Source organism: Tripterygium wilfordii, chromosome 11 (genome assembly GCF_013401445.1).
Source record: "Tripterygium wilfordii isolate XIE 37 chromosome 11, ASM1340144v1, whole genome shotgun sequence".
Taxonomy (NCBI): domain Eukaryota; kingdom Viridiplantae; phylum Streptophyta; class Magnoliopsida; order Celastrales; family Celastraceae; genus Tripterygium; species Tripterygium wilfordii.
This window is the reverse complement of record NC_052242.1, coordinates 4,085,089-4,108,664: the sequence shown is the minus strand read 5'-3', so window position 1 is coordinate 4,108,664 and position 23,576 is coordinate 4,085,089. Positions and strand designations below refer to the sequence as shown.

The 23,576-nt window shown below is 38.3% G+C and overlaps 3 protein-coding genes and 1 long non-coding RNA gene across 4 annotated transcripts; 1 reads left to right on the top strand and 3 right to left on the bottom strand.

The window, feature by feature from the left end:
* Positions 1-55: 55 nt before the first annotated feature.
* On the bottom strand, positions 56-1,682 carry LOC120008985 (chaperone protein dnaJ C76, chloroplastic-like). Its single transcript, XM_038859403.1, has 6 exons — positions 1,547-1,682; positions 1,261-1,435; positions 976-1,168; positions 791-897; positions 502-715; positions 56-398 (listed from the first exon to the last, which is right to left on the bottom strand). Exons 1-6 carry the CDS (start codon positions 1,612-1,614, stop codon positions 253-255), a joined length of 903 nt encoding a protein of 300 aa, XP_038715331.1. The 5' UTR covers positions 1,615-1,682; the 3' UTR covers positions 56-252.
* A 256-nt stretch (positions 1,683-1,938) lies between these two features.
* Positions 1,939-18,169, top strand: LOC120009892. Its single transcript, XR_005470759.1, has 3 exons — positions 1,939-2,093; positions 10,199-10,318; positions 17,746-18,169. It is a non-coding gene; the product is annotated as an uncharacterized LOC120009892 (long non-coding RNA).
* LOC120009891 (probable leucine-rich repeat receptor-like protein kinase At1g35710) lies at positions 15,003-17,672 on the bottom strand. The gene has a single exon (XM_038860617.1). The coding sequence runs from the start codon at positions 17,256-17,258 to the stop codon at positions 15,060-15,062; it is 2,199 nt and encodes a 732-aa protein (XP_038716545.1). The 5' UTR covers positions 17,259-17,672; the 3' UTR covers positions 15,003-15,059.
* Positions 17,804-22,273, bottom strand: LOC120009890 (probable leucine-rich repeat receptor-like protein kinase At1g35710). Its single transcript, XM_038860616.1, has 4 exons — positions 19,379-22,273; positions 18,980-19,303; positions 18,499-18,542; positions 17,804-18,389 (listed from the first exon to the last, which is right to left on the bottom strand). The coding sequence occupies exons 1-2, from the start codon at positions 22,233-22,235 to the stop codon at positions 19,011-19,013; spliced, it is 3,150 nt and encodes a 1,049-aa protein (XP_038716544.1). The 5' UTR covers positions 22,236-22,273; the 3' UTR covers positions 17,804-18,389; positions 18,499-18,542; positions 18,980-19,010.
* Between the last annotated feature and the right edge of the window lie 1,303 nt (positions 22,274-23,576).

The following is a 23,576-nucleotide window of genomic DNA, read 5'->3' as shown; positions in this document are numbered from 1 at the left end:
TCTTGTTAATATTTTCATTATTTTCTTTACCTCCGTAATTGGTGTCGGAGCCAGGTTATCAAAACTTAAGGTTATACTAATTCCATAGCTATTACAATCCCTTTACAGCTTATATACATGATGCGTAGATGTTGTGAAGCTCTGAAACCTGGCTTGTAAGGCTTGCCATTTGTGCTGTCTACATTGTTCTTGTACTATAATTGTATGAGAAGACGACGTTTTCGAATCTAATCCCTTCCTGTCATGCACATTCTACTGCTTAGCATCCCAAATGCCAGAACCAAAAGCTTTTATCAGCAGATCCCAAATCCTTGAGAATATCTCCATCTTCATTCTTACAGTAGCATTAGCTCGCGCTTCAGCTTGAGCAGGCGTTTCCTTGTCAACGGCTGTCCATGCTGCAATTGGTACCACAAATATAAAGAATCAGGTACAAATGAGTACAGAGAATAGCATCTTTGATCCAGAAACTGGCCTGCTTGATAGGGTAAAATTGATTACCATTCCTTTGATAATGTCTGTCGGTATGCTGCTGTCTTTTTTGCTGCTTTTTGAATGACTCTGCTGCCTTGAAAACATTTGCAGGTCTTTCCCAGCCTCCTCCAAACACACCATACCCTTCCTTATACTGAGGTTGAATCAATAACTCCAGCACCGGCAACTCTTCGCTCTCCACGCGGAAGATGCAGTTTACGGGGCATGAATCCACCGCCACCTATAAGTTCCCATAGTCATCATCTTCCTAGCTAGGAAGTTAAACAGAAAGCAAATAAGCTCTTTCTTTTGCTACCTCAAGGTTTTTATCATCATCTCCATACTGAACTCTGACGCGGGCGCATCCAAGAACCTCATCCATTACAAATGTGTTAGCTGCATGGTGCACACACTCTCTACATCCTGCAACAAAAAAAAAACCAGTTGAAGACACACTACTCTTTGATGGAATACACAGAAGTTGTTAACATGAAAAATCACCTATGCAAGCATTTTCATCAACAAATAGAGCTTGGGGTCTCAAAACCCCTCTCCATGAGCTATAACCCATGCTAGAGGTGCCATTTTCGAAATTCGCTCTGAATTGACCGATCGATGCATCATAATCCCTCCTTGAATCCTCTCTCATTAGAACCTTATATGCCTCATTCAGCATCAAAGTATACTCATGACCCTAAAACAGTTTTTCAAAACCAGAACCTGAGTGTTGTTACACTATACATGATCATCATCAAAATGGGATTGAGAGGAAATTAACTAAAAGACCTGTTGGCCGGCTATATCTGGGTGATGTTTCTTCTGCAACTTTCTGTATGCCTCTTTGATTTTCTGTGAATTTGAATCAACAGAAACTCCTAGCAACTCATAGTAACTCTTCTTTTTAGTTGTTATCTCCTTTGCCTTCCTAGCACATGACCTTATTACAACACATTTCTTCTGCCTGAATCATGAAAACAAGTTACACAAATAATTCCCAACAACACATAGAAATGACAAAATAAAAAAACTTTTAGAGAAGAATCAAAATTCCATAAAATACTGCATCAATTACCTTGAAAAATTGTTATTTTGCACAGGAAAACCTGAGAACGGATTGGTTGGGATTGTAGAAACTAACATAGCTCAACTGGGTTTGTTCTGTTCCAGACTTCCAGTCTCAAAGCTTATGACCAGATCAGATATTTTTATTTTGTCTGAAGAAGATATTTGTGTGCTGTTAATATAGTTATTGCCTATAATATCTTGACCAATTTTCATTATTGGATTGGGAAAAAATCACTAGTTTCTATCACAAAAAGAAAACATCACTAGTCAAGTCAAGCGAAGTCCCATGTTAGCAATCTCAAAACTACGCCGTTTCATTTGTGAGTTTTTGACCTGTAAAACGCCGCCGTTTTAAAGAATGCACAAACGATGGAAGCTCTCGAGGCTTCTCATACAATACAAGTGAACGTCTGAGCCTGCGACATGGAACGAAGAGACTTTGAAGAAGAAATGGCACATACAGCCAGGAAAATTTCTCCGTCAACTCAAATTCTTTCTCTCAGTGGGATAACTTCTTCGTGTGATTCAATGAATCGCTCAATCCAGACAATTGAGTAAGTCCTATTGATACACAAATCTTGTCTTTTCCTTCTTAATGTTTGGTTCTTTCAAGCCATGTAGGTGAAGAAATTGAGAACCAAGTAATATTCTCAGTTGTATATATCATAGGCAGAGTACATGTATATATGGAGGAAGGGTTACAGCTATAAATCCCATCTCTTCCATGAAGTCAGCCTAAATATATGCCTATACAATCATCAAGACCTTAACACACGCCTATACAATATTATCCTTAACTACCACCACTAATTTAGGTAACAAATAAGTATACAATAATGACATATATTCACAGGATATTCTCCAATACTCCCGCTCAAGCTGGATCGAGAGGATCGATGGAACCAAGTTTGCGGAATAGACGGTGAAACTGAGTGATGGTAGGATTTTTGTGAACACATCAGCCAATTGATTATGGGTACGCACATACTGAGTTTGGATAAGCTTTGTGTGAACTTGCTGACGAATGTAGTGACAATCCACTTCAATGTGTTTCGTTCTTTCGTGAAACACTGGGTTGGCAGCAATATGCGTGGCAGCCTGGTTATCACAAAACAATTTCATAGGAGTTGTTAGAGATGTCCTGAGGGCTCTGAGGTAGTAGTAATAGAGCCAGCCTGAGAAACTCTCAATGGAGAACCATCAGCAGTGTAAATAGAGGGAATAGGAGGTGCGGGACTACAATCAGTCAACAGTGAGGCATTGACCGACACCAAAGTGTGTGTGTGTACTTACCCCAAGTGTAGGGTATCGTCAAGTAATAAACCGGTGAGTCCGGTATCGATCCACGAGGAAGCAATGTAAATTTGAAGTGAATGATATGCAAATGACTAGCTAACACTAATAAAACACAATGAATATCAAATAAAAGCAAGCAAAAGAAATGGGCCGAATGACTCGGTAGCATGAGCGATTTTGTAATCAAAGTAAGCACAAATTGAATTTAAAACAATTAATTAAAAACCTAGTCTCTAGTCCGTCCCGGTGGTTACTCGGTTCTCATACTCAAGGTATCATTGCAAACACACACAACCATACACAATGCATTGTGTGATACTATCAATCATACATATGCAAAGGGAATTGGGTTATAAGACTTCAATTCATACATGTAGGCCATCGGGTCTCTTAATCTACGATGAACGCAAAGGGATAAGCACCTAATATTATGAATTAATGTTCCCCCTTGGGGCTTGGCTTGGCTAACACCCTAGTTTCACACTCAAAGATCAATTAACCATAACTCTCCCATGCATATTCCTAATTTAACCCAAAACCCCATCATCAATACACATAATTAATAGCTATGTTATGGAAAACTCAATTAATTAAGGAAATCATGCAATGGGTTTAACAATTCTCAATCAAACACATTAGATGCAATCCCTAGACTAGACAATCCAAAGATACAATCAAATATGTCATCTCCATAGATCCAATCACACAACCACGAAATTAAAGGAGCAAAATCAAAACTACAATTCCATGAACATACCTTGAGTAATTGAAACCGAGCACCCACCGTTTGGGACTAGAAACTAGAAAGAGAACTTAGCCACTCATCATAATGGGTATAAACATCAATTTTATAGATGAAAATCAATGTTTACAAACAAAATCACGAAAAACCAAGAAAAACTTAGAGAGAGAAGTAGAGAGAAAACAATGGAGGCAAGAAGTTGGAGAAGATGAATTGTGTGAAGTAAGAAGAAATCTTAGAGTTTTCTCCTCCTTTTACCATTGAAAATACCTAACTACCCTTATACAAACGTTCCCCATTGGTTATATACATGATTTACCCCAAATGCCCTTGAAATGTTGTGCAGGAAAATTGCAGTTCCGCGGTGGTGTCCGGACGGGTGTCCGGACACTTCATCCGTCCATCAACTTTGAAGCCTCTGTCTCAATTTGTGAAGAAAGCGTCCGGACGGGTACTGTGGGTGTCCGGACGGTAAGTGTCCGGACACCTTGGGAAGTGTCCCGACACCTCACAGCAAAAAGTGCCCAAAAAGTGCTCCAACTTGCCCGAACAAGGTCCGATTCCTACAAAACCAAGGGGAAACATTTGTAAGTGTAAAATTAAGCTAAAATGCAATCAAATACATTAACTAAGTGCTAGAACATCCTAATTAAAGGACACTAGAACCTCAAAATAGAGGTCCAATCAGGCATCAGAGGTCATATGATGAGAGACCCCAGAGTCAAAAATCCAAGTACTAGACATACCAGTGGCTGAGAAAGCAGAGGGTGCAGGAGTAGACTTGACCCCACCTAGTAGGCGAAGACGAGTCTCCTCGGCGACTAACTCAGTAACTGCAGTCTCGAGGCTGGGAGGGGGGTCGCGATGTATAAGCTGACCAACCAGAGGACCAAACTCGGGGCGGAGAGCCATCAGAAACTCGTACATGTGACGCATATCCCAAAAAATCACATCAGCAGCAATATGACTGCCAGCAGGGAGAAAAACCTCCAACTCACGCCAAAAAACCACGCATGTGGTGATAGAACTGCTGAATAGACCGATCATCCTGACGAGCAGTAGCAGCCTGAGTGAGAAGTGAATACTGACGAGCCCCACTGCGCTCAACAAAACGAGCGGTAAGAGATCTCCAAACAACATGGGCAGCTTGAGTAACTAGATCAGGACGGAGAGCCGGGTCGAGAGACTCAATCAGATAACTGGAGACCCGGTTAGTTCGAAGAGTCCAAGCAGTTAAAACATCATCAGAACCATCAGCAGGTGGACCATCTGTGAGATAAGATAAGAGCCCTCGGCCAAACAAGGCATTACGAACCGTGGCACTCCAAGTAGGCCAGTCACCGGCTGAGGTGAGCCGAAAATCAGTCGAAGTGGGAAGAAAATCCCGAGGAAGGTCAAGGGTGGTCAAACCAACGGTCGTCGATGATGCAGCCGAGGTCGACAAAGACCGAGTGGCAGAGGAACCAGTCCCCGTCAAAGGTGGAAAATCAGCACCAAGAGTTGCCATCAATACAAACTACAATTTAAAAAAAAAATCTGTAGGGACTAAACTGTAAGTTCAGAAAGCTGGAGGGACCAAACTGCAATGTCAGAAAGCTGGAGGGACCAAACTGCAATGTCAGAAAGCTGGAGGGACCAAACTGCAATTTCAGAAATATGGAGGGCCAAACTGCAATGTCAGAAAGCTGGAGGGATCAAACTGCAATGTCAGAAAGCTGGAGGGACCAAATTGCAATTTCAGAAATATGGAGGGCCAAACTGCAACGTCAGAAGATAAAAAAAAAACAGATCTGGCTGGGTTGGCAGAGTGGACCAAACGAGGCAGAGAGCACCGATCTGGACAGTGCTGGTCGGCAGAGAACTGGGCCGAGAGAGATGAGAGTAGAGGCGCACTAGAAGAAGCTCGCCAGCAGCTGAGAGATCGGAGCTGGGAGTTGGCAGCTGGGTTGGCAGAGTGGACCAAAGCTGGTCGGCAGAGAACTGGGCAATGCTGGTCGGCAGCAGAGATCTCGCCGGAGCTGGACTGAGAGAGCTGAGAACAGCGGCCGCAGAGAGCACCGAACTGGGCAGTGCTGGTCGGCAGACAGCAGAGATCTGTCGAGATCTCGCCGGAGCTGGGCTGAGAGAGCTGGGAACAGTGGCGCACTGGGAGGAGCTCGTCGGAGAAGAGTGCCGCACGAAAAAAAATTGTAGGAAAAAAAAAACTCAGCTCGATACCATGATAATAGATATGAAATTGTGTAACAAATGAGTAATACATGAGTATATAGACAAGAGAATGAAGAGAAGACCATACTACCCTTTTATACTAAAAATATATAAAATACACATCTCTAACAGGAGTAACGCTTGGAAAACCCAAATCAGCAAGAAGACCTTTAAGCCATATTAGTTCACAAGCTGCGGAAGTCATAGCACGATATTCTGCTTCAGCGCTAGAACGAGCTACCACATGCTGTTTTTTGCTCTTCCAAGAAACCAAATTGTCGCCAACGAACATGCAATAACCCGTGGTAGACTGACGATCAAGATTATTACCTGCCCAATCTGAATCAGTGTACCCAATAATATCGGTATGGCCATTACGAGACATCACTATGCCATGATCAATAGTGCCTTTTAAATACCGCATAATACGTTTCACCATACAAAGATGCTGAACAGTAGGAGCATGCATGTGTTGACTAACAAGACTAACCGCAAAGGTAATATCAGGTCATGTGATAGTCAAGTAAATAAGCTTACCAATGAGCTTCTGATAATAACTAGTCGTATCAAGATTTTCTCCTGAAGAATCAAGTTTCAATTTGCTATCAACTGGAGTGGCAGCGGGTTTAGTATGCAACATATTTGCATCCTGTAGGAGATCAAGTATATATTTGCGCTGATTAAGAAATAATCCTTTGCTAGATGCCGCCATTTCGATTCCAAGAAAATACTCCAAGGCACCAAGATCCTTAATAGGAAATTGTTGCTGGAGACTCTTCTTTAGCTGGGCAATAGAATCAACATGATTTCCTGTAATAATAAGATCATCCACATATATAAGCGCCATCAATTTGTCAACTGTACCAAGGCGGACATACAAAGAAGAATTTGCCAAACTTCTATTAAATCCGAGAACTTCAAGGGCTGAACTCAGTTTTGGATGCCATGCATGTGGACTTTGTTTCAAGCCATAAATAGATTTATGAAGTTGGCAAACCAGTCTCGGATTTCCACTTTGAGGATGTCCAAGAGGAAGCTTCATAAACACTTCTTCTTTGAGGTCACCATGCAAGAACGCATTTTTCACATCCATTTGGAACAGGGACCATCCATAATTGATAGCCACGAATAATAAAACACGTACAGTAGTCATCTTTGCAGCTGGTGCAAATGTCTCCTTGTAATTGACACCAAATTTTTGAGTAAAACCTTGAGCAACGAGACGTGCCTTAGGTCTGTCAATAGACCCATCAGAGTTGAATTTGGTTTTAAAAACCCAATGACTACCACTGCATGTTTGCCTTGAGGGAGTGGAACTATACTCCAGGTATGATTTTTGGCAAGAACTTTGAGCTCTTCATTCATGGCTTTCTGCCAAACAACTTGGGTTTGAGCTTCTTGAAAATTCTTAGGCTCATGAGCATCGGATATTGCTGTAAGAAAAGCAATATGCATGGGAGACAATCGCTGATAAGTCAAAACATTATGGATTGGATACCTGGCTGTATACGTGACAAAATCATGCAACTATGTTGGCAACTGGCGCTGCCGTGGAGGATTCCGTCTAAGAATAGGTGGATCCTGCACGCTGAGTTCAGTTGTCACTTCCTGGGCTGTGAGTTCATGAGCTTGCGTGGAGTTGTCAGATGACACCATAAGAGGAGAAGGAGACCCCAATGTATCCTGATCCTTCTCCAGGTTATTGGCAAGCAATTCATTAGTCTGCATATCACTAGAATCAATACTAGGGAGAGGAAATAATTCTGGCAATATCTCCCTCTGACTTGAAGTGGCAAAGTAGGGTGTGGTTTCAACAAAACGGACATCTCTAGTGACATATAATTTCTGGGAAGTAGCATCATAACATTTGTACCCCTTTTTAGTTTTAGAATAGCCCAGGAAGATGCATTTTATTGCTCGCTTGTCACGATGAACAGCTGGTAAATGCACAAAACACGTGCAACCAAATATCTTCAGATGAGATAAATCCAGCCTTTTGTCCTGCAATACTTCAAGAGGAGATTGAAAATCTAGCACACGACTAGGTAAGCGATTAACAAGATAAGCAGCTGTAAGTACTCCATGGGACCAAAAATGTTTCGGAACATTCATTTGAAGCATTATTGCTCGAGTTTTTTCTGGCAAATCACGATTTTTACGTTCTGCAACCCCGTTTTGTTGAGGGATACCAACACAGCTACTCTGATGCAATATGCCGTTAGAGATTAAATATTGTGTCATGTCATGGGACATAAATTCTATGCCATTATCAGATCGAAATATTTTAATATGAGCTAAAAATTGAGTAGTAACCAACATATGAAAATCCTTGAAATACTTGAATACTTCTCCCTTAGTTTTCAACAAATACACCCAAGTAACCCTAGAATAGTCATCAATAAAGGTTACAAAATATTTAAAACCATCAAGAGAAGGAGCAAAAGGGCCCCAGACATCTGAATGTACAAGTTCAAACGCCTTAGTAGTTCGAGAAGATGACAAATTAAAAGGAAGCCTAGACGACTTGGAAAAATGACAAATCTCACAATTGAGAGGTTCTTTAGCGAGAGCTGGATTTATTTTGCTAAGAACAAATTCTGAAGGATGTGCTAAATGACGATGCCACAAAAAATGCTCAGGTGATGGAGTAGAAATGGCCTGAAGTCCCTTGGAGACCCGAGAATTAGGTGAAAAATAATAGAGTCCATGCAAGTAGAAACCTTCACCAATCATCTTCTTGGTGACGAGGTCTTGAAAAACAACCTTAGAAGGAGTAAATATGACTTCACAATTCAGAGAAGAGATCGATTTTCGAACAGAAAGCAACTGAAAAGGAAACGAAGGAACGTATAAGACATCAGACTTTACTGTATCCGAAAGCAGTTTAATTTTTCCTTTACCCTTCACAGGAGCACTCTTCCCATTAGCTACAGAGACAAAATTGGGAGTGGAAAAATGATTAAAATCACATATGTTGGTTATTTTATTTGACATGTGATATGTGGCGATAGAATCAACAACCCAAAAATCATGCATAATACCAATCTCTAAAGTAGTCATAAAAGCACTCATAATACCTTGACTAGTTTCTGGGTCGGCATCAGCCAGAAAAGCAGCAAACTGGCTGAGCAGAGCTGTATGCTGATCTTGTCCGATAACCGTTCCATCTTGTATTTTTCCTTGCCCATGCCTGCCGTGTAGATAACTAGCAAAATCATTTAGTAAAGCAACCAGGTTCGAAGAAAAAGACTCGATGGAGTGTGTAGCAAGATGAGCTTTATGGTCAGTAGTTCATTTCTGAGATCCTCTCTGATCCTTTGCAAACCTTGGCTTCATCTCCTTGTAGGTCTTTTCTTCAGAGGAGGGACGAGCGACAAAAGCGCGCACCTCTGAAGTGCTAGAATTGAGATCACGATTCATAACCTTCCGACGAACTTCTTCACGTTGGATAGTAGCACATACAGACTTCAAGGATGGCAATTCAGAGCTCATCAAAATATGGCTTTGCAAGTCCTCAAAACATGGGCTAAGACTTGCCAAAAGCTAGAAAATCTGATCCTCTTCTGTCCTTTTTCGCAGGATAGCAGCATCAGTGGTATGAGGTCGATATACCTCTAGTTTGTTCCACAAGCTTTTCAAACTGCCCAATATTTGCCCAAAATTAGCAATGTCCCGATGAATCTGAAAAATCAGGGTTGAGTTGTTCTGATTGCCATACATGTTTTGAACCGCATTCCAAAGATCCACGGAAGACTTGGAATAACTAAAAATCTCAGCAAGATGACGTTCCATTGAATTGAGAATCCAGGACATGACCAGTTGATCTTTGGACCGCCATGCCTCATACTCGAGTGAACTCTCATCTGGAGACTTTGTAGTGCCGTTAATAAACCCCAACTTTGATCTCCCACCAAGAGCAATAGTAATAGCCCTCGACCAAGGAAGATAATTGAATTCATTGAGCAAAGCTGAACTCAATCGTTGAGATGTGTTGGCCTCAAAATCAACAACATTGGACTGAGGCAAAACCTCCTTTGAACCTTCAGTAGTAACAACAATCTTCTTGTCTGTCATAACAAGAATCTGGTAAGCAAAAGCAAGAGATAAATATCATTGCTCCGATACCATGAAGAAATTGAAAACCAAATAATATTCTTAGTTGTATATATCACAGGCAGAGTACATGTATATATGGAGGAAGGGTTCTATAAATCCCGTCTCTTCCATGAAGTCAGCCTAAATATATGCCTATACTATCATCAAGACCTTAACACACACCTATACAATATTATCCTTAACTACCACCACTAATTTAGGTAACAAATAAGTATACAATAATGACATATATTCACAGGATATTCTCCAATAGTAGGGTTAGCTAGGTGTGAATTATTTTGCAGTTTATTGTTTTAGGGTTGAGAATGGGTTAAGGGCCTTGAAAATCCGCTACGGAGTCGCACTTCTTCAAGATGTCATGTCAGTGTAAACTTGTTGATATACAGAGAAATTGGGTTCGCAATCTCTGCTTCTCAGGTTAGTCAATCCATTTCTTACTATTACCTAATTTTCTTTCCATAAGCTATTTCATTTTGTTTTGCATTAAAGGGGTTTCTACAGAGATTGTTGCAATTTCCTGCCACTTTCCAGCCCCATACTTTATAAGTTCATATGCTGCATGTCCAAATATTCTGTGGGTCTTTGTTGATAAGTTGATTGTTAACAGTAAAGAGAGTATCTGAGCAATAATTTATCAATCTTTATTGGTGATAGCTTGTAAAAAATAACATTTTAGTAGTTATGCATAGCATTTGCAACAACAAAACTAGCAATAGATCATGGCTCAAAAATAATCTATCGGAGTAAAACAAAACCCATCCACAAGCCATGATCATGATCTTCCCAGAAAGATTTCATCTTAGAAGCACGTGAGGATGAAATTCAGGCGGATGATAACTGAGAAATGTGGCACATGGTCGACCTACTTTGTGGATTGACATCTAAGCATGAAACGGCCAACTTCACGATGAGGTTCAGTTTGTTAAGAACCTTTATTTGACGAGGAGGTGGAAGGCGTTGGTCTAACAAATCATTGAGTTCTACTTGGAAAGTAGCAGTTGAAGATGATGCATTCGACATGATATCACCTGGATGATTCCCTCTGATAACTTCTAGTGCTAACACTCCAAAACTATATACGTCACATTTTTTAATAACCTCCATTTTGTAAGCCAGCTCTGTTGAGAGAAAAAATGGTGAATAAGATAACAATTTAATTTTAAATAACAAGGATACATATTTACCTGGTGCGACATATCCAGGTGTGCCAGCTAATTTGGACCAACTAATATTTATTTAGTATTTATATTCTTATTGGTATCTAGTCTATCTATATATACATAAAAGTAGAATACACCTTCACTTTTTTTTCCCTCCCAAAACTTCCACGATTTTTTCCAGATTTTTTAACTTTTATTATTTTTCAGATATTTTAATCATCATTATCTTTTAATTGCTTAATTATAACCATAAATAAATTTAATTTTCCATCCATTTTCTTCTAACAACCATTTAAAATTTCCTTTATCTTTTTTCACTTTTTAAATTGTAAACAACATTCATATGTCCAAAGTTCTTATTCAAATGAGAATCATTTTTCTCAGTTGTATTTCAAAAAGCATTCAAATATTCTTAAATCAAGGTATAGGATAATAGAATATAATAGAGAATACTAACTAACAGTTTTTTTTCTTCCTAAAATCCTCTAAAGCACAAGCCTTAAGCCTTCTAATAAATTCAAATATTTTTAAATTAAAAATATAGAAGATAATAGCATATACCGATATAATAGAGATATCAACCAAAAATATATTTTTTTTCTTACCAGTAACCTTTCCGTCTGCCTCTTCTTCTCTGTAGGTTAACGGACCAGTGGAAGACCCATGGACGATTGGTTTCTTCCCCTCTCCCGTGAACTTTCCGCTGAAGAAAGCGACAAAACGCTTTTTCCCAAGCCGTGCAATGGTGTCTAGACGATTTCTGTTTGTTTTGATTGTTTTTTTATTTTTATTTTCATTTGATATTGTGTCCCTTTGCAAGAGCTTAGCTTGTGTATGATTGATTCTTGGGTGTTTAATTTGGTGTTCTTGAGGATGAATCAGGTGTCCAATTGAATCCAAAATTTCTTTTTATTGCATTGATTGATCTGATTTTTCCCCTAAAAAAAATCATGGCATTGTATGATTGAATCTTAAGTGGGTTTTGTTTGCTCCTGGATCCCTGTTATTCATCTTGCAACCTCTCTGTGATTTTTGGTTTGTTATGAGTTTAATTTGCTGATAATCGCTTCTTTGATAAAATTCTCCATTATTCGCACCATTCCCTTTGTTGACATTTTTTTTTGAAAAATCTGAACTCTATTGTGTTAATTGTTGCTGGGTTGTGAAACCAGGTTTGGAGAGTGACGAAGAGATCATGACGGTGCCTCCCGCCTCTGGTAGGAAGCAAGTATCAATGGTTCATCTATACCGAATTAAGGCCACGGGCGAAGGTAGTGAAAGAAAGAGGTAAGAGGCAAGCAAACGGTGAAAACAAGAGTCGTAAAAGTTGAAAATTGTTCGATCTTAATGTGGTGTTTTATGGTTTTCCAGGACAGTTGGAGGCTCTAAACTCAAATTCTATGGTATGTCTGTTAGCTTAGATTTTTTAAAGCATGGAAGAACCAAAACGATCTACATATAATATTTGTATGCTGAGTATAAGGAGTTCTTGAATAATTCATCTATCATTTTTTTTTACTTTGAAAATGTCTTATATCATAAAGGAATCATGGATTATGTTTTTATAGTTTTTCCCTCCTGCAAACAATATGGTTTCACTGCGTCAAATAATTTGCTAATTAATGAAAAATCATAATTGCTAATAGAAAGTTAGATTACATTGAAGCCCTCAGGTCATGGGGGTTTTTTTTCCTTTCTTTTTTTCCCCTTCACAGTCTGGTACAACCTGAATTTTCTTACATTCTTTCTGATGAAGGCAATTATTTTCGAGGAAAGTCATTAACTAATGGTCTCCAAGCCAAGAACTTCTCAAGGATGTTTTTTAGTACTTGAGAAGTTGTGCTTTTGTGAGGTTTCCCATATCCACCATGAAAGTGCAATGAGATTTTTAAATGATTGATAACACCTCTAAGTGTTGTGAATAAGGTCATATCAGATCTTCCAATATCAGTCACTCTATATATATGTAAAAGATAAAAGTAAAAACTTGCTTTCAGTGGTAAACAACCTTCTTTTTCTGTGGTTTACTGCTCCCAAGGAGGGTGCTGGAGGATGCTATAACCATTAGAGAGTCGGAGGTCACAAATAGGGCCAAAGTCATGCGCGTTGCCACTCAGGGTTGCATCATGGGGTAATGTTGTTTTCAAAACATGATATCATGTGCGTACTTTCTATGATTTTTCAAACCATTTTACAGGTTAATATGTGCTCATTGCATTCTCAGTCAAAACATGAGACATGGCCTTCTCTTGGCGCCTTTTTTCTGTAGGGTGGAAGAGGTTCTAGCTGCATATCAATCCTCCTCCTGAACGGGTTCCCAGCTACTTTTCCACACAGGGCCTTTGAGAACCAGATAAATGTTTCTACCAAAATCACCACAAAACACATTACCAAAGCCCAAACCTCAAGGATTTCCCCAGCCTCACTTCTGTTATCTTCAGGATGCCAAATGGGTGGACTGAAGTCAATCTCTATGCTTAGATGAAAATGTTTGATCCAGCGTTATCTTCTGTTGATAGAAAAATCTAAAATTTCTATCATATTCCTTTTTTATTTTTTTTATTTTATGATTTTGTAAGATATGATAAAATGTGTAGACAGTATGTGTGGTGCAATCACTATTATGTTATATTTACCATTCTAGAATACTAGGTTATCAGTGTATCTCACTATAGTATTCTTTCATGTTTGCATTTATTTCTATGCATGTTGAACATGATATACATAGGGTCTTCGTAGCAAAAGGCTCTTATTTGTACTTGCAGATTCCACTATCTGGGCCAAAATCTAATATTGGAAGAGTTGTTTTGATCCATAGTGATCTTGAAGATCTTGGGGATTGTAACCTATAATCATCTCTGACCGCTCTTTGCAAGGATTGAATTTATTGGTGCTTTGTATTGTAAATGATACGAAAAAATAAAATTAATTTATAAGATTGCCAAAGTAAAGGTCCCCAAACCAGAAAGCAACCACGTATGCATATGCTTTCTCTTCAAATAAGTTTACTAATGGAAATTGATGTATGGTTTCCAATGCATTAAGACTTAGTTGTAAGAAATACCACCAAAAGAAGGTTTGTTAAGCTTCCGTTGTTTAATACATTGGAAATTTGAAACTATTATGCAACAACGCATTACTATTGTCTTTTTATTAGTGGGATCATGAGTTTATGTGCATTTATTAATATACATTAACAACCTTTATGAGTATGATGTCATCTCATATCATTGAGTATTATTCTCCTTTATTTTCTTGTATCTTCACAATGTTGATATTATTCACAGGGACTTGAAGTCTGAAAGTGTATTTTCTTGAATGAGTATGAAGATTCTCTAATGAAGTTCATGAAATTTAGATTGAGTTTTGTTGAGGAGTTCACCGACCCAGTTATTGAATTGTTTGATTCCATTGATTAAGTGTCTTTAAAGGTTATCTCAAAGAAAAATCATATAAGTACAAAATCATAGTTGACACTTGACAGGTTCCTAATTTTGAGTTTAGTAAAGTTAATTGGAACTCCGTAATTCATGAACAATCCGACCAAAAATGAGTTTGATCAACTTATCAAGTATTGGAATAGAGAATTAATCTGTGAGGGTATCTCACAAAAAACAATGTATCAGATTCATTTTTATATCGGTCGATTAGCAATTTTGTATTGGGTTTTGTCACCAAAGGGAGATACATTTGAGTTTTCTCTTTTGATTGCAGGGTTGATTTATTTGCATAAGACGTTCAGTTTGTAAGAGCCTACCTAATACATGTATTACACATGACTTCAAGTTCCTATTTTCCTATTTCAATGTTTTTATTTATTCGTGCATCGCACGAGTCTCGGTACTAGTTTGCTTTTAATTAGACTAACTTAGAAGTTGAGTTTCCGTTAAGGTATCTATATAGTTTTGATATTTTAGTTTGAGTATGTTTTGGGTTGTTGCAACTCAAATTCAAGTAATGGAGATTCAACAAGGCTCCGATATTGTCACGTATGTTGCTCAATCTGTTCCCTGATAAGTCGAGAACTTGGAGATCTGTAAGTGATCCGAACTCAGGAGGAATACGACCAAAAGATTATTTCCATTCAACCTCAGATTCAACAAATTAGTCAACTTTCCCGACTCGCTCGGGATCCCCCCGACCATGTGATTCATAGAAAAATCAAGATCATGTAGCTGAGTCCAATTTCCAATCTCTGGAGGTATCTTACCAGTAATGTTATTCCCAGCAATCCATAGAGTAGCTAATTGAGAGCATCTACCCCATTTGGTTGAGATTTCTCCAAAAAATTGGTTGTTGCTTATATCAATGAACGTCAAATTTGGAACGACTCCAAAGTCTATATCTATATGCCCTTTAAGTTGGTTGCCGTTAAGACGGATTCTAGACAAGCTTGTGCAGTACTTCGTGTCTTTGGGTATTGCACCAACAAAATTGTTATTACTTATGCCAAAATACTGGAGTGATCTGCCACTACAAACACTTTTGGGTAAGTAACCCGTGAATAGGTTTTCTCCCAAAACAAGCCTTTGCAACTTGGTCCAATTCCCTATTTCTTGGGGAATGGGTCCAGAGAGTTGATTAGCTCTCACACGGAAAGTTTCCAAGTTGCTTAGATTCCCCAATGAAGTTGGAACAGAACAGGTTAATGCATTTACACTTACATCGAAGATGACAAGGGACTTTAGTTTTCCCAACTCTTCAGGAATGCACCCAGAAAGATGATTATAGCTTATGCTAAAAAATTCCAAGTTGCTTAGATTCCCCAATGAAGTTGGAACAGAACCCTTCAACTCATTTTGACTTAAATTCAAGGAAACAAGGGACTTTAGCTTTCCCAACTCTATAGGAATGAACCCAGAAAGGTGATTATTGCTTACTTGAAAATTTTTCAAGTTGCTTAGATTCCCCAGTGAAGTTGGAAGAGAACCCTTTAATTCATTTTCGCTTAAATCCAAGGAAACAAGGGACTTTAGTTTTCCCAACCCTTCCGGAATGAACCCAGAAAGCTCATTTTTCATGAGCTGAATGACCTCTAACTTGCTCAAATTTTCGAGGAAAGCTGGAAGTGAACCATTAAGTTGATTACCACTCAACTGTAAGTGGACAAGAGACTTCAAGTTTCCAATGGCCTTAGGTATGGAACCAGATAGAGTATTATTATATAGGAGGAGAGAAGTTAGACTTGTTAGACCACCGAATGATGTTGGAATTTGACCACTGAGTTGATTGTTGCTCAAATCTAGATCCAAAGTAAACTTCAGATTTCCTATTTCCAGAGGAATGGAACCATTTAGCTGATTTTTATACAACTGAAGGACCTCAAGATGAGTTAACATGCCAATTGCAGGCGGAATTTGCCCTGTTAGTTTATTAGTTGACAAATCAAGGTAGTCAAGCTTGGAGAGCTTACTGAGTTCATGTGGGATAGAATCAGAGAGCGAATTATTGTACAGAAGCAAGAGAGTCAGGTTGCTCAAATTGCTTAAAGAAGTCGGAATGGCTCCACCTAGATTGTTGCTGTACAGGACAAGCTCATTGAGGGACTTTAGCTGACCAATTTCTTGAGGAATTGAACCATTTAGTTGATTTTCAAAGAGGTAAACAGCCTTAAGATGAGTTAGCTGGCCAAGAGTAGGCGGCATTTGTCCTGAAAATTGATTACTCGAAAAATCAAGGTGGATGAGGTTGGAGAGCTGATTGAGTTCGGACGGGATGGAACCATAGCAGTCATTCATACTAAGATCAAAGTACAAGAGATTGGGGAAATATGAAAATGAGAAGTTGTAGAGCGTACCGTGTATGCCACAACTTGTAAGGTTAATGCTAGTGATGCTTCCTGCACTGTTGCAAGAAACTCCGAACCAAGGGCAAGGACTCGCTTTGGTTGAATTGACAATGGACCATGAAGGCAGTAGAGGCTGGTTTTGGTTATGAAGACTGGCTTTCCATCTAAGAAGAGCACTTGCTTCCTCAGTAGAATCAGAGGCAACAATAAGAAACAAAATAAGCACAAGGAAAATGGATGGTGAAACAACTGTGAACGCTCTCTTCAAGGTTTGCAATCCCATTGTGTATGTTTTCAATGTAGTTTTAAGTATATCATATTTCTTGTGTGTGTCTATATATATATATATATGTTGTGCTAGCAGCAAAGAAAGTCTACTACCTGACTTTCCCTCACAAAAGTTGCTCATAATTTCCTTTATTACAAGGCAGAACTCCCTGCCATTACTGGCACTCTGCACCAACGCTGTTAATACATGTCGGCAGAATATAATCTTTTACTAAATTGTGTAAACAGAGAGTACGTTTGAGCAATATGTATAACCCTTATTACTTCAAGTTATCTTTACAAGAGAAAGAAGCTGTAGTTATAATACAATAGTCAAGAGAAAAATCTATTCCTATAATCATGCTAATCATAAGTCAACCTATAATTAAGCAAGTCTTCCACAATGACTTCTACACCTACAATCACGCAAGTCTTGCTACAGGTGCTCTGTCATCTTGACCTGCCATATTACAAATATTGCATTTTAAGTCAAATTTGTTTGAACTATTTTTGTTAAATTTTAGCTCATTATAATTATATACTGTTAGATAATCGGTTCTGACAATAATTATACTTGAGCTTTTGAGATGGATGATGTTTGATCAAGTCGAGATTTATTTGTTTCCCAGTGTAGGAGCTCTGGAATTTCCTGCCACATTGGATCCTGACGACAAACTAATTTGTTTGTCATCTTCAACAACATTGACAAAGTGATGCTTAGGCCAAACCTTACCACCTTGTGCAAATGTAAATACGATGCTTATGTGAGTACAATATGTACATATATATACCCAGAAAAATCCCTCACATTTTCCTTCAGTCCAGGTTGATTTGTTTGTTTTTTAGTCCAGCATCAAATTAGATTTCTGATCTTTCCATGCAATGTCAAAATACATACATGTGGGGTTGGTGTGTGCACTACTATGTTATGATGAAAATGCGCCAAATGTCCATCATATCATTATCATTACTCTTATTAATTGTCATCTTGATCTCTATTCTTTTGACAAAAATTTATAATGGTTCACTTGAAATTGATTGATGGAATTACAATTATTTTGTTCTTGGTTGGTAATTAAAGATCACATGTAAAAGTACAATTTTATTTACTCATTGTTCAAACGCTAATATAGTTCTAGCATCATATGTTCGTAGATGTTATCTCATAATCTGCTTCCTTTAACAGCACAAAACTTCAATACTTTCAGAAGACAAAATTCAAGTTTACATAGACTTCATCAACGTAGACCATGATGAACCCTCCTCCAGGCTCCTGTTCAGAGATTCAAAACACAAATCATGAGAATCTAAGAATGTAATTACCTAACCTGAAAACTGAAACAACAATTTCACCTTATTAAGTACATACACAGATTATATACCTTCTCAATAAGTGAGCGCAAGGTCTCTTTGTTTCCATCAGCAGCTTCACACACAGACCAATGGTAAATATCAGTACCAACAGTAAATCCATTTGAATGGATAACATCATCCAAACCAAGTGTCCTCAATTCATATTGACAAAGGACTAATGGTACTACACTTTTCCGAACTTGACAGTTTCCACAAATTTTTAACCCCCAATCCTGTAAGTTGGAGTCAGTTTTCTTAAACAAGAAGAAAACTGTAACGTGTGGTGTCTAATACATCTGACTTGCCAATACACTATTAATGCCCTACTTGTAGGCATTTAGATGTTATTTAATGAACGTAACTTGTATGAATATATAGCAACCTGTGGCTTGTATCATAGAAGAAATAAAAATCATTAACAGTAAAGAAAGTATCCGAGCTTTAATCATTTCCAACAATAATACTAGCAATAGATGACTTCAGAAAATACTAAATAGGAGTAAAAGAAACCTTTCACAAGCCGTGATGAACTTCCATATATTCAGTTGGATAGTAACTTAGAAACGAGGTGCATGGTTGGCCTACATCGTGGATTCACATCTAAGCATGAAATGGCCGCCTTCATGATGCAGTTCAGTTTATCAAGAACCTTTTGTGGTGGAGGTGAAAGACGCCGGTCTAACAAATCATTAAGTTTAACTTGTAAAGTAGCAGATGGAGATGATGCATTTGATATGATATCGCCTGGATGACTTCCTCTGAGAACTTCTAGTGCCAACACTCCAAAGCTATATACGTCACACTTTTCAGTCACCTTCATCGTGTAAGCAAGCTCTGCAGATTAAAACAGAATAATGAATATGATTATATACATTTAAATTTCAATATAACATAAGGGTGTAAATTTACCTGGTGCAATATATCCATATGTTCCAGCTAGTTTAGACCAATTAGATGAGTCCTGCTTGAGAAGCTTAGCGGTGCCAAAGTCAGAAACATGAGCTTCGTATTCCAAGTCTAGCAAAATATTTTTGCTCGATATGTCTCGATGAATGATTGGCAATGACAAATCATGGTGCATGTAAGACAAAGCGTGAGAGACATCTTTGACGACATTCACCCTCTTACACCAGTCCAATTCTTTTGCTTCCTCATTGTTGCTTAGGATTGCGGCCAAGCTACCTCTTTGAAGATAATCATAGACTAAGAAAACACGTTCTGAATATGTGCAGAAGCCATAGAGTTTCACAATATTCCGATGCTTTATCTCTGTTAAAGTCCTAACCTCATTATGAAACTCCTTTTGATCCGCCATATTGTGACTATCATACAAGCAATGAAATCTTTTCACAGCTACAATATCACCTGAAGGAAGATTAGCTTTGTAGACACTTCCATGACCCCCTTCCCCAATACAATACATGGCATCAAAGTTGTTGGTTGCTTGCAAGATGTCTTCAAATCTTACTATCCTGTCAAAAATTGACAATGAAATCGATAGCTCGATGTTCTCTAAGTCTCCCTTCTTCTCTAAGTCTCCCTTCTTTTTTCGGAAATTACGAAACACACAAATTACTGCAATGGATAGAGCAAGTGCTCCTAACAGAGGAAACACAACTATAAAAACAATCTTATGGCTCTTTGTTAGACCATGTTTTTGTACTTCTAGTGGCAGTTCACATGCTTGCAATCCACTCGCATTTCCACACAAGCCTTTGTTTCCTTGGAATGCTTCCACAGGAGCATTTTGAAATGGTTTGCTAGAAGGAATAGGACCCCAAAGATGATTGTAGGAAAGATTTAGCATCACTAAGTCTTGCAACTTGGTGAACTCCGTTGGTATTTTTCCGATAAGCAAGTTATGGCTCAAATCGAGTTCAGATAGGTGAATTAATTCACCAATTGGACTTGGAATTCTTTGGCTGAATTTGTTGCAGCTCAAATTCAAGTAATGGAGATTCGACAAAGCTCCAATGCTGTCTGGCATATAGCTCAATCTGTTTGTTGATAAGTCGAGAAATTGGAGATTGGTAAGTGATCCGACCTCAAGAGGAATACCACCAGAAAAATGATTGTCATTCAACCTCAAATTCACCAAATTAGTCAAGTTCCCCAACTCACTCGGGATCCTCCCATCCAAATGATTCATAGAAAAATCAAGATCATAAAATTGATTCCATTTTTCAATCTCAGGTGGTAACTTCCCACTAATGTTATTCCCGGCAATCCATAGAGTGGCTAATTGTGAGCATTGACCCCACTTAGGTGAGATTTCTCCAGCAAATCGATTGTGGCTTATATCAACAAAGGTCAAATTTGGATAGACTCCAAAGTCTGCATCTATATTTCCTTCTAGTTGGTTGTCATTAAGACGGACTCTAGTCAAGCTCGTGCAATTTCTCATGTCTTTGGGCACTGAGCCTACAAAACGGTTATTGCTTATGCCAAAATACTGGAGGAATCTACCCCTACAAACATTTTCGGGTAAGTGACCAGTGAGCTGGTTTTCAAACAAAGAAAGAAAAATCAACTTCGTCAAGTTTCCTATTTCTTGAGGCATGGATCCAGAGAGTTTATTATGGCTTACACTGAAAAATTTTGAGTTGCTTATATTCCCCAATGAAGTTGGAAGAGAACCATTTAACTCATTATAACTTACATCGAATGAAAGAAGAGACTTCAGTCTTCCCAATTCTTCAGGAATGGACCCAGAAAATAAATTTTGCTTGAGCTGCAAATTCTCTAACTTGCTCAAGTTTTCAAGGAAAGCTGGAAGTGAACCACTAAGTTGATTATCATTCAACTGCAAGTGAAGAAGAGCCGTCAAGTTTCCAATCTCTTTAGGTATGCTGCCAGATAGTGTGTTATCATATAGGTAAAGATAACAGAGACCTCTTAGACCATCAAATGATGTCGGAATTTGACCACTAAGTTGATTATTGCTCACATCTAGCTGATAAACAGAGCTCATATTTCCTATCTCCCAAGGAATGGAACCATTTAGCTTATTTTTATACAAGTGAAGGACCTTAAGATGAGTCAACAAACCAATTGTAGGTGGAATTAACCCCGAAAGACTATTCATTGACAAATCAAGGTAGTCAAGCTTGGAGAGCTCACCAAGTTCTGGTGGGATGGAACCGGATAGTGAATTAGTATAGAGATTCAAGCTAGACAAGTTGCTCATATTACCCAAAGAAGTTGGAATGGCTCCACCTAGAATGTTGACATACAGGTTAAGCTTATTGAGGGACTTTAGCTTACCTATTTCTTGAGGAATTGTGCCATTTAGTTGATTCTCATTGAGCAAAAGAGCCTCAAGATGAGTTAGTTCGCCAATTGTAGGTGGGATTTGCCCTGAAAACTTATTCCTCGACAAATCAAGGTGGATGAGGTTGGAGAGATGATTGAGTTCAGGAGGGATGGAACCATGGAGTGCATTCATGCTAAGATCAAAATATGAGAGATTGGAAAAAGATGAGAACGAAAAGTTATAGAGCGTACCAAGTATGCCACAACTGGTAAGGTTAATCATAGTGACACTTCCAGCATTGTTGCAAGAAACACCGAACCAAGTGCAATGCCTTGTCTTGGTTGAATTGAGAATGGACCATGAAGACAAGAGAGGCTGAGTTTGGTTCTGAAAACTGGCTTTCCATCTAAGAAGAGCATGTGCTTCCTCTGTAGAATCAGAAGCAGCAATCAGAAACAAAGTAATCAAAAGGAAAATGGAGAGGGAAACAATTGAAAAGGCAATAGACTTCATTGTGTATGTTTTTTCTGAGTAACTTAAGAATGTGATATTGCTACTTTATTGTGTACACATATAAGTAGGATGTGTTAGCACTAAAGATGTGGAAAAGTCTACCCACTAACTACGGCTGCGCTTAATTTCTTTGCAGAAATTTCCCTTCCACTTGCACTTTTGATTGACAACACTGGCAATGACAGTGTCATTTCCTTAAAAACAGAATCTTTTGAAGGTCTTGGTCTTGGTCTTGGAAAAGTCATTAGTGCTAAAAATCAAACAATGTGATACACGCTCAAATGCTGGGTGATAGTAGGCCCCAGATGTTTTAATTAAGGGACTTTTCTTTGCACAAATAAACCAAATGTTTTTACTGGTTAAGATTTACGGATTCGTTGTAACTAGAGGCATTTGAGCATAAACCCTAGTGTTTTTTTTTTTCATTTCATTCTGCAAGTTTAGATTTTGACCTTAATATCTCAGACTTGATTTGTGATAACTTGTAAGCTCTAGTTCAATCAGGTGTCCAACCCATTAAACTATAACATACTGAAGAAAACTGATCAGCCACTGCTCAATGCAATCTTTATGGAACACATTCAAATGAAAACCAAGGAATATTAATCAACCTCTTTACCTCAATGGAGTTGAGATCAGCTTCTCGAAGTTTGATGATTTTGCTCTGGAAAACTCGCTCATGAGTCATGACCCAATCTGCCACCATTCAGTCTCAAAGAGGGTTTACGCATCCATATCAATCTTCCCATCCCAAGCCAATTCAACTCTTGATAGATAGATAGATAGAGAACAGATATCCCATGAAATGAAATCAAATTGTTCAAAACCCTATTAATTTTCATATTGTGCAACTTCCAGTATATTCGCAATCAAAACTTCTTCTATCTTCTCAAACGGAGTTCCACACTTCCACCTTGTATCTGTCGTTAGGGCATTTGCACCGGTTTATCTTAATAGATTATCTAAAATATAGAAAAAAATGTAATTGTTTTTTATTTTACAGATTTTATATCCAACAAACCCTGTATCAGGTACCTATCATATTCTTTTACTTCTTTAAAATAATATTTTTTTCTCTTTTCTTTCTTTATTCCATTAGTTTTTATAAATAAGAAACCAAATAATTGTTTTTATCAATAATCAAGTACATATTGATGACCCGATAATAAAAAAATAAATATGAATTAATTTATTGAAAATAAAAAATAATTATTAATGATATATTTTTGCCTCTCCACAAAATTCACATGACTATCGTCTTTATCTACCTCTCCCCCACAAACTTCACATGGTTACAGTCTTCATATACCACTCCCGACAAATTTCACATGACTACAGTCC

Bases quoted from the DNA above. Each gene is read 5' to 3' on its own strand.
- LOC120008985 (XM_038859403.1), bottom strand. From the start codon at position 1,614: ATGTTAGTTTCTACAATCCCAACCAATCCGTTCTCAGGTTTTCCTGTG. The intron at 1,436-1,546 runs GTAATTGATGCA...TTCATGATTCAG, and splicing joins CAAAATAACAATTTTTCAAG to GCAGAAGAAATGTGTTGTAA. The intron at 399-501 runs GTAATCAATTTT...TACCAATTGCAG, and splicing joins CAGACATTATCAAAGGAATG to CATGGACAGCCGTTGACAAG.
- LOC120009891 (XM_038860617.1), bottom strand. From the start codon at position 17,258: ATGAGCAACTTTTGTGAGGGAAAGTCAGGTAGTAGACTTTCTTTGCTG.
- LOC120009890 (XM_038860616.1), bottom strand. From the start codon at position 22,235: ATGAAGTCTATTGCCTTTTCAATTGTTTCCCTCTCCATTTTCCTTTTG. The intron at 19,304-19,378 runs GTAAATTTACAC...TTTAATCTGCAG, and splicing joins ATATGGATATATTGCACCAG to AGCTTGCTTACACGATGAAG.